The sequence below is a fragment of the Nelumbo nucifera genome, chromosome 4 (genome assembly GCF_055504915.1).
Source record: "Nelumbo nucifera cultivar China Antique chromosome 4, China Antique-T2T, whole genome shotgun sequence".
Lineage (NCBI taxonomy): Eukaryota > Viridiplantae > Streptophyta > Magnoliopsida > Proteales > Nelumbonaceae > Nelumbo > Nelumbo nucifera.
This window is the reverse complement of record NC_142652.1, coordinates 87213210-87227926: the sequence shown is the minus strand read 5'-3', so window position 1 is coordinate 87227926 and position 14717 is coordinate 87213210. Positions and strand designations below refer to the sequence as shown.

The 14717-nt window shown below is 38.3% G+C and overlaps 1 protein-coding gene across 1 annotated transcript in view; it reads right to left on the bottom strand.

Annotated features, from left to right (window-relative positions):
* LOC104613071 (uncharacterized) overlaps positions 1-14717 on the bottom strand; it is a 44461-nt gene that overhangs the window by 9931 nt on the left and 19813 nt on the right. Inside the window, exons 5-9 of the mRNA XM_010280765.3 lie at positions 5735-5828; positions 5565-5624; positions 4472-4537; positions 4283-4381; positions 2281-2325 (exon numbers count right to left, since the gene is read on the bottom strand). Coding sequence (XP_010279067.1) covers positions 2281-2325; positions 4283-4381; positions 4472-4537; positions 5565-5624; positions 5735-5828 — 364 coding nt within the window. The remainder of the gene's footprint in view (positions 1-2280; positions 2326-4282; positions 4382-4471; positions 4538-5564; positions 5625-5734; positions 5829-14717) is intronic.

Here is a 14717-nt window from a genome sequence, read left to right as displayed (position 1 = left end):
AACTCACAGCAGCCCTACACCATTTGGCTACTGCACACACAGCCCTTCCTAGGGCAACAATGAACCTAGTTCTCTAGGTTCTAATCAGTACTAACTGATTCTTGAAGGGTTCCTACCCAGAAATACCAGCAACACAAAAGGACTAAATAACCAACCTTCCTTTGAGAGTATCAGCCAACATTCACTGCTGAAATCACCTTCCTTGATGAAGAAAACTGTGCGCAGCAGAGAGCAACGAGCTGTGATGTCTCAGACCTAGGGTGAACCAGCTCTCTCCATTAACTAACCAGAAACGAAGAAGAAGGTGTCACGAACACAGATGAGATGCTTTACAAGAAGAAGCAGGTCAGAAACCTCGCTCTGATACCATGTTTTGGAGCAGCTACAGTAACCCGAACCAGTGAAGAAGGAAGAAGAAGATGAGGAAGAAGACAAGAGAAAGAGAGAACAGGAGGGTTTAGTCGAAACTGATTAGTCTCCCATTCAGTCGACCCCCTAATGTTTATTAGGTTCTAATTATACTTACAAAGACTAAACTGCCCTCACTTAAGTGTGGGGCAGAGTACTCTAATAAAACAGCCACATAAGCAAAGTACTTAACTGACATGAGATTACTAAACTACCCCTATTTGGCTCACTCTAACAAACACCAATGAATTGAATGGGAAAAACCATCCTTAGAGAAATCAGGGTGGAAAGATCCATTACAATAGGATGTATACAAGGAATGTATGGCATGAAACTAAAAAATGTGGAACAGCAACCCAAAAAGAAACCAGCCTTGCAAGAGCAGAGAAAAATCATTTTCAGAAAAACCATAACCCACTGGATACTCCATAAATTTATTTTTTTGAAAAAATGGGAATTGATATAATAGGCAACAATTATTGCTCTCCTTGGCACTGTCCATGGCTAACATTGTCAAACTTAACTTTTACAGATACAGCCTAGGGAACCCAGGAAATTCAGGAATTGGAGGTCTTCAGGGACTATGAAGAACAGATAAATGCTTTATTTTCAGGTCCCATTGGTGTTGGAGATTCAACTAAGGCAGAAATGATGGCTACCCTGCAAGTTATGAAAATGGCCAAAGTTTTGAACTTTAGGAATCTCATGGTGAAAGGAGACTCACACACAACAGTCAGATGGTAAAGAAACAGCTGGACTGACTCTTGGAAATATAGACATCTCATAAGGGAGATTGATCAACTAGTGGAGGCACTGAACACAAATTACATGTGAGGTCTGTCAACTTCTTGGTATATAGGTTGACAAAGAAGGATGCATCCAGAACTCAGCTTTTTTAGGGTGAGTAGAAAAGGCTACGCCAATACAAGGGGTGCTAGGTGCATTTATGTATATACACTATCAGATAATAAAAGTTTCAGTTACTGATAAAAAAAGTAATATAATACTATATAAAACACTGCATATTCTCTTTATTATTAATAAAATTTCTTCAGCTTACTGATAAAAAACCATGTCCCGCACTGGACCCAAACCCATGAGACAACCAACAATGTCCAACAAATAGGATTTGACACCAAAATAAAATGAACGAACCCTAACCTATACAGGCAACACACCCCACAAACAGACCTCAAACAACATCTACTTGATTTTCTTTTTTGAAAAAAGATAAGCAAGTTAAATGGTTTGCATGACTTTCTCTCTCGAAGTCATTGTTTCTGTGATCATATCATATTATGCTTTTATCATATAATAGTAAATGTATATGTACTTATGTACCCTTCCTCATTTTAGCATATTGTGTCTTCCTTATAAAATGGCAACTGATGAGGCTTAAGCCTCATTCCTCAGAGATTATACCTCACATATCTAAAGGTCCTGGTTCCTTTCCATCATGTAGCAATTGGCAATCGAATCAAACAGAATTAGACTGTTCAAAATCTTGCAAGAGGTTAAAGGCATTAAAATGATGCTCGCAGAGTGAGTGGGACCTACCACTCTAATCTCTCAAATGGTAGCTCTCTCAAGTTATAGTTCCTAATTGCCTGATATGCCATGTTTTTGTTCCAAATGGTCCATGAAGGAAAAGGCTAGCAGTCCAAGAAATGTGTGTATATATTGTTATAAAATGCCAAGGTTTTTGGAAGTTTTGGCTGAGGAGAAAAGGGATTTTCTCTTCCTCTGTATGTTCAAATTAACAGTTACTTCCACACTTAATTCCTGCTAAATACTTCTTGAAAGTAAAACTAACTTGGATGAACCAGCAAATGTCATGCACTACAGCACTTAAAAGATAAGAAAACACAGCACCTTGAAAATGTGGAAAGATGATATCTGGATATTTTTGCTTGAATCCTACATGAACTGAAAATTGTTAGAAAACACCAAAAAAAGAAAAAAAACAAATAAATTACAAGAACTTAGGAGGTGCTTGATAACGGCTAAAATGGTTGAGCTAAATGATTATTGTTTTGTCATTTATTGGATAAAATAATTCATCATCATATTCTCAATCTCTCATACTACTCTACTCTCGTACTTTCAATTCTTTTTTTTTTTTTTAATTTCAACCAGGAGGCTTGATCAAGTGTCGCAAGTTGAAGTTGGCAATTTGGGAGACTTAAAAGCTTTGCATTCAAGTTGAAATACTAAACCGGCAGACCAAGCTCCGAGGACTGAAGTGCAATTACCGGGTTAGTTGGATTTTTTATAAATTTTAGATTTTAATATTTATTAAAATGGCCAACTCCTCTTAGGCCCTCTCTAAAATCCAATATGATGATGGCTCTAGTAATTCTAAGGTACCAAGAAAGAAAACCAGTGATGGAAATATTTTACCATCAAGGATGTAGCGGGAAAAGGCTTGAGAGCAGTTTGCAATAAATGTAAAAATGATTTTTGCCATCAAAGTAGTGTTGACATTGGCCATTTGAAAAGACATATATCAAAATGTTAGATGTCCAACATATGAAATTTTAATATTTTAGCCTGGTGGAAAGAATATGAAAATAATTATCCTATGCTTGCCACTATGGCATATGATCTACTAACCCCTCCAATGTCCAAAGTAGCATCAAAATTTTGTTTTAGTGCAAGAAACAAGGTGCTAGATGAGAGCAGGAGCCAGATGACAGATGAAACATTGGAGAAGTGCATTTGTACTAGACGTCATCTAATGTATTACTAGAAGAAGAGGAAAGTGGGACTTGAAGAATTTTTTTTTAGATTATTGCAAATTTTGAGATTTTCAATTTTATTTGTACCTTGTAAGTTATTTGTAATTTTTTTTCAATTCCATTGCAAATTTTTATTTTCTATTTTGTTATAGCATTTTATCAATTTCATTGTAATTTTTTTCAATTTTATTCAATCATTTTATATTTTTCTTGTATGAATTGATTATTCATATGGAATAAAATTTTAAGATGAGCTTAAATTGTTGTTACAATCATTGAATTTGTCATTTTTTCCTTCAATTTTTCATTATTTTTTGAGTTTTTGATTTTTTAAGTGAAAGCAAAAAATGAAAGAAAGTGAAATAGTATGGGTTGGCCCGGCCTGACCCAAGGCTCGTGAGCCACAAGCCCAGGCTTGTGTTGGGCACCAATCCCAACCTGCACGGTCCATATCGGCCCGGCACAGCCCGTTATAATGCAAGCAGTTTCAGCAAGGGGTCATGTTTTCCTATATTGTTTTTTTATTCTTCATTGTCTTCACTCTACTTATTCCCTATGATTTTAATATAATAAAGCTCTTTCATCTTGCTACTGACATCTTTTCTCATTCCCTAGTGCCTTTCACTTTATAAACTAACTGATGTTACACCATATGGCAATTAAGTCCTTTAAATTTATTTTGCTAGGCCAGCCACTTCATGCAAAAAATGCTGAAGATGATGTTAGTAACTAATCAGTCCACTCCTCCCAAGAGAGAGCCAGGTAACCACGACCAACTTTAGGTAATGGCCCCTAGATTGAGTTGTTCATATAACTTGCTTGAATTTCCACTTTTTTCCAACAGTAGTACTGGAGTTTGCACTGATTCTCCTGCATTTAATTTTTTTTTCTTTCATTTTTTTGTGCATTAAATGCAAAAGACTTATGAGCATGCATATAAACTCTTTGTGTGAATGTCTATATAAAGTGACAAGTTGCCAGATTTGAACAATTTATTCCATTAAAATAGTTGGTCATGCAAATATATGCATAAGGACCCCCAACCATCAACCCCATCCTGAGGGAGCTAGTCATGCAAGTGAAAAAAAAAAATCCAGAAAGAATCCAATATCAAGGGCAACATGTCATTTCATTACCTTCAGCAATGTCATCATGACTTTCAGATACCGAACTTCTGTGATGTAACGCTTCATTATATGGGAATTTGGAGACTCCAAAAGAAATTCTGAAAGAAGCTAAAAATGCAATCATCAAAGTATCATTAAGCCTTGTTACCTAAATATAGTAGCAAATAAATATAAAAGAAAAAAACAGCCACAACTAACCTTCAATGACTGCCTTCTTGTCACATAATTTTTGGATGTTAGAAGACTTTCATATTGCTCAAAGAACTGGAACATCATTGACTAGTTAGATTATACAAGAGAAAAGAAAGAATGGGAAGAAGAAAATCATTCTCTGTGGGAAACAGGTGATATATTATCAGGGACTAAGAGACCACCATGCAATGAGTCCAAAAGAAGAAAACTCCTCGGCCAAACCAACTAAAGGAAAACAGATTTTCCATATGGTTTTGATGACTTTTGAGTCATCCTGCTGAGTCCAAAAGAAGAAAACTCCTCGGCCAAACCAACTAAAGGAAAACAGATTTTCCATATGGTTTTGATGACTTTTGAGTCATCCTGCTGAGTCCAAAAGAAGAAAACTCCTCGGCCAAACCAACTAAAGGAAAACAGATTTTCCATATGGTTTTGATGACTTTTGAGTCATCCTGCTGATATTTTGGTCCAGGAGGTAGGGGTGTCAATGGATAAGTTTTGGGTTGGACCCCGTCTAAATCAAAATCAATTTGAATGGATTGGACGGACCAATAAGACATATTGAATTGGACCAGTCCAGACTTAATTGTCCAAACTATTTATTGGATTGGATTGGACCTGTTCCATATGCAATGGATTTATATTGGATTGGGTCAGATTGAACCAATATCTGGTCATTGGTAGAAGATAAGAATACAGGTGTCAATGGACCAAGTTTGGATTGGAACAAATCTAAATTAAAACCAATTTGAACAGATTGGACGGTCCAGACATTGAATTGAACCAGTCCAAAATGGTCCAAAGTATTCATTAGAATGGATTGGACCTCGCCCATTTGTAATGGGCTCATATTGGACCAAATCAGATCCAATTGACACCCCTACCAGGAGGCATCTTAGATGGAAACACACCAATTGAGGATCCTCACAGCCACATATGCATGTGATAAGTATGGCATAGGCAGGAAGTAGGCATACCTGCCAGGATCATTTATCAAAAAATAATAATAATAATATACAGAAATACTTGTAATTCCAAAATGCCCCACAAATACCATGTGTTCGCTGCAACTCAAAACACTATTGCAACAAAAACTGACCTCTTCATAATGGGCTTTTAGGAATTTGGATACCACATTTGGATATTTAGTAAGCAAATCCTGCCACACATTTTCTTTCATTACACATATACCAAGGAAAAGGAAAAATGTTGCCTTCAAGTTGAAGTTAAAGAAAAACACCACAACAGCTGAAATGTAGGAGAGTTGACCTTAAAAGTAGAAAAAGCATCAGAAGCAACATCAAAGTTAGGCAACTCCACAAACTTGAAGAACAACTCAAAGCTTGTGGATTCCAAAATATATCTGAAAAATCACTACAAAAATTTAAATGTGTGAAAAAACAGAATTTTGCTTTCAAATGATAATTCTTCATGAAAGAGCACAATCTCCTAAAAGAACAATGGCTGAAATCAGTATCTTTTCTTTTTTTTTCCCCATATAGATACTTCTTAGAGGAAAAATAAATAGATAAGAACTAACTACAGCATGGTAAGAATGCTCTTAAAGAAACCCAGCTATCAATCAAGTATATGTACTAAAATGTTTCAATATTGAAAACAACATGAAGACATAAACCTTAAGCATAGTGTTGTAGCTTTCAATTAAGCATGATGAACAAAATATACAAAAAGGGGAGCTATGACGGCATGTTACTTTATAAAAGCAGTGTTCCCCATGTTAAAGTCTAGTTGACAGGGGCAATATTGTCTTTCGTTTCCTTTTCTTTAGTCTCTCTATTTTGTGATACTCCTCAGGGGTATAGTTGTAACTTCGGTTATCTTTTAGAAGCTAAATAAAAACTAGGTCAAGAGTAAGGGGGTGGACCAAAAGCCTTTTCTTCTTCTCTTTTCTTCTCTTGACCAGTTGTTACATCTTTACTTTTCTTCTCTTTGGGAGTGATTCTTTTCTATCTTTGGGTGCAAGTGGACTTTATTGACAATCTTGGCTAGTTTGTTTGGAGGAACTTTCAGGTGGCCAAGGAAAAGAGGAATAATATCATGGAGATTCACTACGGTTGTTGTATTATGCACTCTTAAATGAAGAGGAGAAAAATCTAGAATCAATTTTGGAATGTATTGTCATAAGAGCGATTCATTGGGTGAAATCTTTGGACTTGTTTTCACCCTATTCTTTTGATGGTATAAGAAGGAATTGGAGGGAAGTGCCTTCTTCGTCTACAAGGAAAAACTGAATACTTAAAGCTTAGGAATCACCTATGAAGAATTTTATAAAACTTAATTTTGGCAGGAGTATCCCCAGTAGTAACCCAGGCACCGTAGGCATTTGGGGGTTTAGGGATAAAAATGGGAACATAACAGCCTTATTCTCAGGTCGTATTAGTTGAGGAGGTTCCACTAGAGCTGAATTGCTTGTTGTACTGTGTGGGGTAAAAATAGCAAAAGAGTTAAATGTGAGAAGGCTGATGGTTGAAGGGGATTCTTAAGTGGTGGTAAGTTGAATAAAGAATGAAAAAAAGGCAGCCTGAACTTATCAAGAATTGGTGAAGAAGATCAAATGGTTATTAAAGGGAATGACAGTAATTTCTCAGTGGATTCCAAGGGATGCTAATGGGTTGGCAGATTCGTTAGCAAGGCAAGGGGTAAATAGGGAGCAAACGTATTGGGCTCATTTGTAAGAGCATCCACCCCACATAGTGAGCACAGTCCTATTGCAAAGAAATATGCTTTGGCAGCTACTAGAGGTGGTGGTGGTGGTGGTAGAGGTGTCATTAGAGGAGTTGATCGTGGGTTTAGAGGTAGTTGTGGCAGCGGAGGGGAAGAAAAAAGTTGTGGCAGAAGTGATGGCGGACAAGGTAAGTCCATGAGTGCTCTTATTGTAGCCGTGAAGACCATAAAGTTAATTTCTGCTATGATTTATATGGCCCACCATGTTCTTGGGCCAATCATGCTGTAGTGGAGGATGACATTGGCTACAATATTCCCACTAATGAGGCACCTACTTCAGGAGTTGGTAAGGACAAGGAATTAGTATCTATCACCTGTGAGGAGTATGAGAGATTTCACCTATCTTCTTCATCAAGGACTACTGCTACTCTTGCTCAATCAAGTATAGTTTGCCTTGTCTTCAGTTCTAAATATACACCTTGGGTAATTGATTCTAGAGATTTAGATCATATGACTAGATCTTCAGAATTGTTTATGTCCTTGTTTTCTCCCTCCACTTTTCAAACCATAATTATAGCTGATGGAACATCTTCTCCTATTATGGGTACTGGTAATGTGTTTCTTGATTTTGACCTTAATTTGAATTTTGTTTTTTATGTTTCTAAGTTTCCTTTCAGTCTTTTGTCTATACATAAGCTTACTTAATCACTTAATTGTTCTATAACCTTTTATCCTTCTTATTGTGTTTTTCAGGATCTCACTACAAGGAAAAGATTGGTGGAGGTTGTGAAGTTGGACTATACTACCTAGATGACAATTGTCCACAAAGAGCTCTTCACTCATATTTCACTCCTCATCAATGGCATCGCCATGTTGATCATCCATCCCTTCATGTTTAGAAGAAGTTGGTCCCTAGTTTAGAGTCAGAGATTCAATTGGAATGTGAGTCATGTCAGCTCGGCAAACATCATAGAATTTCTTTTGTTCCAAGAAAAAATAAAAGAGCTATGAGTTCTTTTGAACTTGTTCATTCAGATGCATATGGTCTCAGTCATGTATCTTCATATAATGGGTTCAGATATTTTGTAACTGTCACTGATGGAAATTCAAAAATGACATGGATTTATTAATTTTATTTAATGAAAGATTGTCCTAAGTCATTTTCTATTTTCCTTTCTTCCATGCTGAAGTAAGAAATCAATTTGGTGTTTGTGAAGTGTTCCACTCCAATAATGTCAAAGAATATTTTCAGGGTAGTTTTTAGTCTTACTTTCACTCCCATGGTATTATACATCAGTTTTCCTGTTCATACATGCCTCAACAAAATGGTGTAGTTAAATAAAAGAACCACTATGTAATAGAAATTACCCATGCCTTGTTGATCCAAATGTTAGTACCTAAGATCTATTGGAGTGATGTTGTTCCCACCTCTTATTTCTTCATAAATTGCATGGCTTCTTCTATTCTTTTATGGGTAGACCCCTTTCTCTATCTTTTTTCTATCCGGTTCACTATTCTCTCTTCCCCCATGTGTATTTGGGTGTTTTTGTTTTATTCACACATTGGGTCCTAGCCATAGCAAAACTCGGCCATTAGGTTATTAGATATGTTTTCCTTAGGGGTGCAATTTGGGTTGGCCCAACCCGCGCATGCAATTTTGCATGGGTTGGGTTTAACTTTTTGGTCCTCGGGCCCGAGCTGGGCCTTAGCTTGGCCCTGATTATATACATGTATATGTGCATATGTAGACACATATTTGCATGCATACATGCATATATGCATATTTTAAGGGTAAATTACAAAGACCCCCTTGTACTGTGGGGTCTGTGACAAAGACCCCTTTGTAATATGGGGTCTATGACAAAGACCCCCCTGTACTTTGTTTTGTGACAAAGACCCCCCCTCGTACTATGACTGTGAGACAAAGACCCCCTTCCGTTAGCTTTTCGTTGAAATCCGCCATTGCAATATTTTTTAATCCCTATACTACCCTTGTAAGTTGTAATAACTATTCGGACAATTGGGAAAAAACACTGTTCATCTTCCCCGACCTCACGGTACACTCAGATTCCTTCACATTTCTCTCTCTCCCCCGATCTCTCTTCGTCCCCTTCCCCTTTCTCTCCTTCCCTTTCTTCTTCCCGCTTTCCTCTGTTCTGTCTGCTCTATCCAAACTGTCCAAATATCAAGGTTTCGAGGAGGTACGAGGAGAAGATGAGCCCTGGACAACAGAGTTTGGGATTGAGAAAGACGGCAGCGCCACCGGCGGCAATTGTAGCGATGACGGAAACACTGGGTTCATCTCAATCTGACGTGCAAGATGTGTTCTCTACTAGCAATGGTCCATCGAAAGCGTCTCGCATCATCGCATTCCATTCCACAACCCAATGGAAAGCTTACTTCGACTCTTGCAAAAAATCCACTAAGCTGGTAATTAAATTACCTAAACGAAAAAATAGTAAAACACGGTTCTCTCCCAGCTATTTATTTATGTATATGAATTAAGCCTAACAATTAGGGATCATCTCATGTTTTCTTTTTCCTCCCAACCGAAGATGGTGATCTATTTCACGGCGTCGTGGTGTGGGCCTTGTCGATCCATGGAGCCAGCACTCGACGAGTTCGTTGCCCAATACACAAATGACGTGGAGTTTCTCAAGATTGATGTCAATGAATTAATGGTATTCTCTCACTCTTTCCCCTCTCCATTTTTGCTTTATTGAATGTTTCGGTGGTGCATCTGAGCATTGAATGAATGGATGATCTGATTCTGGGGTTTTTCTTGATTGTTTTGAATTCTGATCATCAAGAGGTGTCATATGAATTTGGGGTGCACACCATGCCAACCTTCATACTAATCCCTTCCCAAACTCTGATGTCCAGGGAACCTCATCTTCTCCTCGTACCTCCTCGAAACCCTGATATTTGGACAGAACAGACAAAACAGAGGAAAGCGGGAAGAAGTAAGGGGAAGGGGAAGAAGAGAGATTGGGGGAGAGAGAGAGAGAAATGTGAAGGAATCTGAGGTAGAAGGGATTACTGTTGTTGTTGTTCGTGTATCGTGAGGGCGGGGAAGATGAACAGTGTTTTTCTCCCAATTGTCCGAATAGTTATTACAAGGGTAGTATGGGGATTAAAAAATATTGCAACGACGGATTTCAACAGAAAGCTAACAGAAGGGTGTCTTTGTCTCACGGTCATAGTACAAGGGGGTCTTTGTCACAAAACAAAGTACAGGGGGGTCTTTGTCATAGACCCCATAGTACAGAGGGTCTTTGTAATTTACCCTTTTTTTAATAAGCTATACATATATGCGTACGTGCATACATATACACATGCATGTATTTCAATTTTTAGTGTGGGATAATTGACCAACCTGAGCCCGGCCCAAGCTCAAGCCCAACCCGAGTGCATCAAATTTTAGTGTGGGTCGGGCTTGGGCTTGACCTCAGGCTCAGGCTTTAGGCCCAATTCTTAGGGTTGGGCTTGGGTTAGGCTAAAACCAAGCCCAGCCTACCTAGCTTGCACCCCTAGTTTTCCTAGGCTATTCTCATATTCAGAAATGGTATAAGTATTTCAACCCTTCCATTGTAAATCCTTTATTGTTCCTAATGTTACCTTCTTTGAAAGTCTGCCTCTTCCATCTACTCCTGGTGAAGTCTTTATCCTACTTCCCACACTCAAGGAGCTTCTATGACCATTAATTCAGAGTGTACTCCAAACGAGATCAATAGCCAAAACAAGCATCAACATTGGCTCCAACTCCAGTTTCTGACCCATTACCTATGTCTCAACTATCAAAAAATCCTCATCAATCATGTCTTGATCTTACCATTGCTCTTCATAAGGGTAAGTGTGTTTATACTGATCACCCTATTTCTCGTTATGCCTCCATTACTCACTTATCTCTTGCCCATCAAAAGTTTGTCTCTTCTTTCTTTCGTTTCCTTTCCTTGTTTTGTCTAGGAATCTCTTGCCTCACCCAACTAGAAGGCAATACATAAAGAATTTCATTCTCTTCAATCTAACCATACATAGGACTTTACTTCCTTACCTCTTAGGAATCAAGTAGTTGGTTGTTGATGGGTGGTGCAGTCAAACATTAACAAGATGGTAGTGTTGAGCAATTTGAAGCATGATTGGTGACAAAAAGTCTACACAAATGTATGGTGTTGACTACTCAAAGACTTTCTCCTTAGTTGCTAAAATGTGCTATGTATGGGTGGTTATATCATTAGTTGCTCATTTTGACTAGCCCCTATTTCAACTTGGGCCCCGTTTGTTTTTACTTACATGGGTAAGTATGTTTACCTAGGCAAGTGTTTCCCAAGTAAAACTTGCCTAGGTAAGCAAATTTCCAATGTTCTTTGATGCTACCGGTTACTTGGGTAAAGAGAGAGGTGAAAGGGAGAGAGCGCTCATCAGCTTCAACAAACAGTTGGGTAAGTTGTTTACCCACCTCGCAAGAGGGTATCAGTTACTCTCGGGTATCCTAAATTACCATGGGACCCAATATAGCAGCAAACGAACATGGGTATTGTGGTCAACTTACCAGTTGATCAATTGATCAACTTACCCCCCGCTAAATACTAGCAAATGAATGGGGGCTTGATGTCAAGAATGTCTTCCTAAATGGTGATCTTCAAGAGGTATACATAGAGCAACCTCATAGGTATGTTGCTTAGTGGGAGGTAAGAAAGGTGTGTAGGTTGCGGAAGGCTATTTATGGGCTGAAGCAATCACCACAGGTTTGGTTTGGCCAGTTCAATAGTGTGGTAGAGGACTTTGGTCTGAAGCAGTGTAGTGTTGATCACTCTGTGTTTAGCAAAAATACCTCATATGAGAAGATTGTTCTAGCAGTTTATGTTGATAACATTGTCCTCATAAGTAGTGATGTACAAGGAATTAGTGAACTAAAGTAGCTTTTGCAGCTACATTTTCAACCATGGATCTATGATCCTTGAAGTATTTCTTTGATATTTAAGTATCATGCTCAAAGAGGCGAATCTCCATGTCACAATGGAAGTATGTGTTAGATTTGTTGGATGAGATGGGGCTATTGGGAGCTAAACCGATCAAGACACTTATGGATCCTAATGTGAAGATGAATGATAGCCAGGGGAGACATTGAGTGATCCTATAAGGTATAGGAGGCTAGTTGGCAAGCTGACTTACCTCACTATCGCCCGTCCTGATATCTTCTTCAATGTAGGTGTACTGAACCAGTTTATGTAGAATCCTACAACTATTCATTGGAAAGGTGTTGTGAGAGTGTTGATGTACCTGAAAGGTGCTCTAGGCCGTGATTTATTGTATAAGAAATGGGGAGAGTTGTTTCTAGAAGGGAATTCAGATGCAAATTGGGAAGGGTCCTTAATGGACAGAAAATCCGCTACAGGATACTGTTCTTTCCTACGTAGTTACTATAAGTAATCTTCACTTGGAAGAGTAAAAGGTTAAGTGTAGTTACTATAAGTAATGTTGAAGCTGAGACAATGGCACACACCACTTGTGAATTGATTTGGTTGGAGTATCTCCTCCAAGAGCTAGGCATTCCTTTTGGCAAACCAATCAGGTTATTCTATGAAAATCAAGCTATCACACACATTACTTATAATCCAATTTTCCATAAGAGGACTAAGCATATAGAAATTGATTGTCATTCTGTGGGAGAAAAGGTGACAAGTGGTAATGTTGTCACACCAAGAGCTTAAGGGGGTGAACTAGTTGATCTGTTTGCCAAGAGCTTAAGCCACACTAGAATGGATTATATCCGTAACAAGATGGGGCTTTATGTTATTATATGTTTTAGCTTGAGGGGGAGTGTTAAAGTCTAGTCCATAGGGGCAATATTGTCATTTCCTTCCCTTTTTAGTCTCTTTATTTTATGTTACTCCTCAAGGGTATAATTGTAATTCCGGCTATCTTTTAGAAGCCAAATAAAAACTGGGTCAGCAGTAGGGGTGGGCTTTTTGACTTCTCCCTACTGAAAAACCCTTTTCTTCTTCTACTTTTCTTTTCTTGACCGACTGTTACATCTATACTTTTTTTTCCTTTTCTTATTGTTCTAACAACTATTTGAGGTAGATCATACCTCATAATACAAAATCCTCTCTCCCTATATTTAGCAAGTTCATCTGCTTAGACATTATCTTCTTGGTGCACATTAAAAGCACAATGTTCAATCAAACTGTTGTACTTCCAATTTCATGGACAAAGTGAGACAACCTCCAATTACCTTTACTCTCCCATTCTGCTACCATAAAGTGTTCCTAAAATATCATCACCACAAAAGAGAGGATAAGGGGTTTCCAGAAAACCTTAAACAACAGAGAAGAAGAAGAGCTCCCACAATATTAAAGTGCATATTACATTATCAGTCCCAAGAAACAAAAGAAAATTGAGCAGTGGTGAATGAATTTCTATAAGATCCTTTTATGTCAAACAACTTCGTAATTGAGGTTCATACAATGGATTCTGGGCTGAACATTCAAGGAGAACATGTCACATTCAGATATTTCAATGTAATCATCATGGTTCATACTACAATGTTATTTGTTGAAATTTCCCTGAAATATCCCCATTTTGCCAGGTGGTGATACAAAATCTTTGAGAATCCTTGATGTTTCTACTGTTGCTACAGTAGTTAGAACCAGTAAGGAGAAGAAGAAAGAGAATGAGAAGAAGAAGAAGAAGATGAAAGAACTGTCGAACCTGATAGCTAAACCCTATCAGTCGACCTCTTAATAGTGATTAGGCTCTAATTAAATGTACAAGGACTAAACTGCCCCTACTTAAGTATGGGACAGAGAACCTCTAATAAGACTGCCACATAAGCTCATAACTTAACCAAGGTGAGTTGACTAATCTACCCTTATTCGGCCAACTCTAACACTCCCCCTCAAGCTGGAGAATATATGTCATATAATCCCAGCTTGTTACATATATAGTTCACTCTCCCTGAGCTTAAGGCTTTTGTAAACAAATCTGCCCACTAATCACCTGAGCCTACATGTTCTGTGCTTATCTCTCCAGTAAGAACCTTCTCCCTCACAAAGTAGCAATCAATCTCTATGTGCTTTGTTCTCTCATGAAAAACAGGGTTGGATGAGATATGGAGCGCAGCTTGATTGTCACAGTACAACTTCATAGGTTTATCCATGTGGAACCCGATTTCTTGTAGGAGATTCCTCAACCACACTAATTCACATGTAGTGTGTGCCATGGCTCTGTACCTGGCTTCAGCACTGCTTCTAGCCACAACCGTCTGCTTTTTACTCTTCCACGTCAAAGAGCCCACCCAATCTGCATCCGTGTACCCAACTACTTCAAGTTTTCCTACTGGTTTATACAATAGCCCACGGCCCGGAGCTCCCTTCAGATATCTTACAATTCTAAGAACTGCATCCCAGTGAGATAATACGAGGGCTCTGCATAAATTGGCTCACCACACTGACTGCAAAGGAGATGTCTGGTCTCGTGATAGTCAAATAGTTCAGCTTCCCCACTAGTCGTCTATACCTTCCAGGATCATCAAATATTTCCCCTGTATTACTGCTCAACTTAA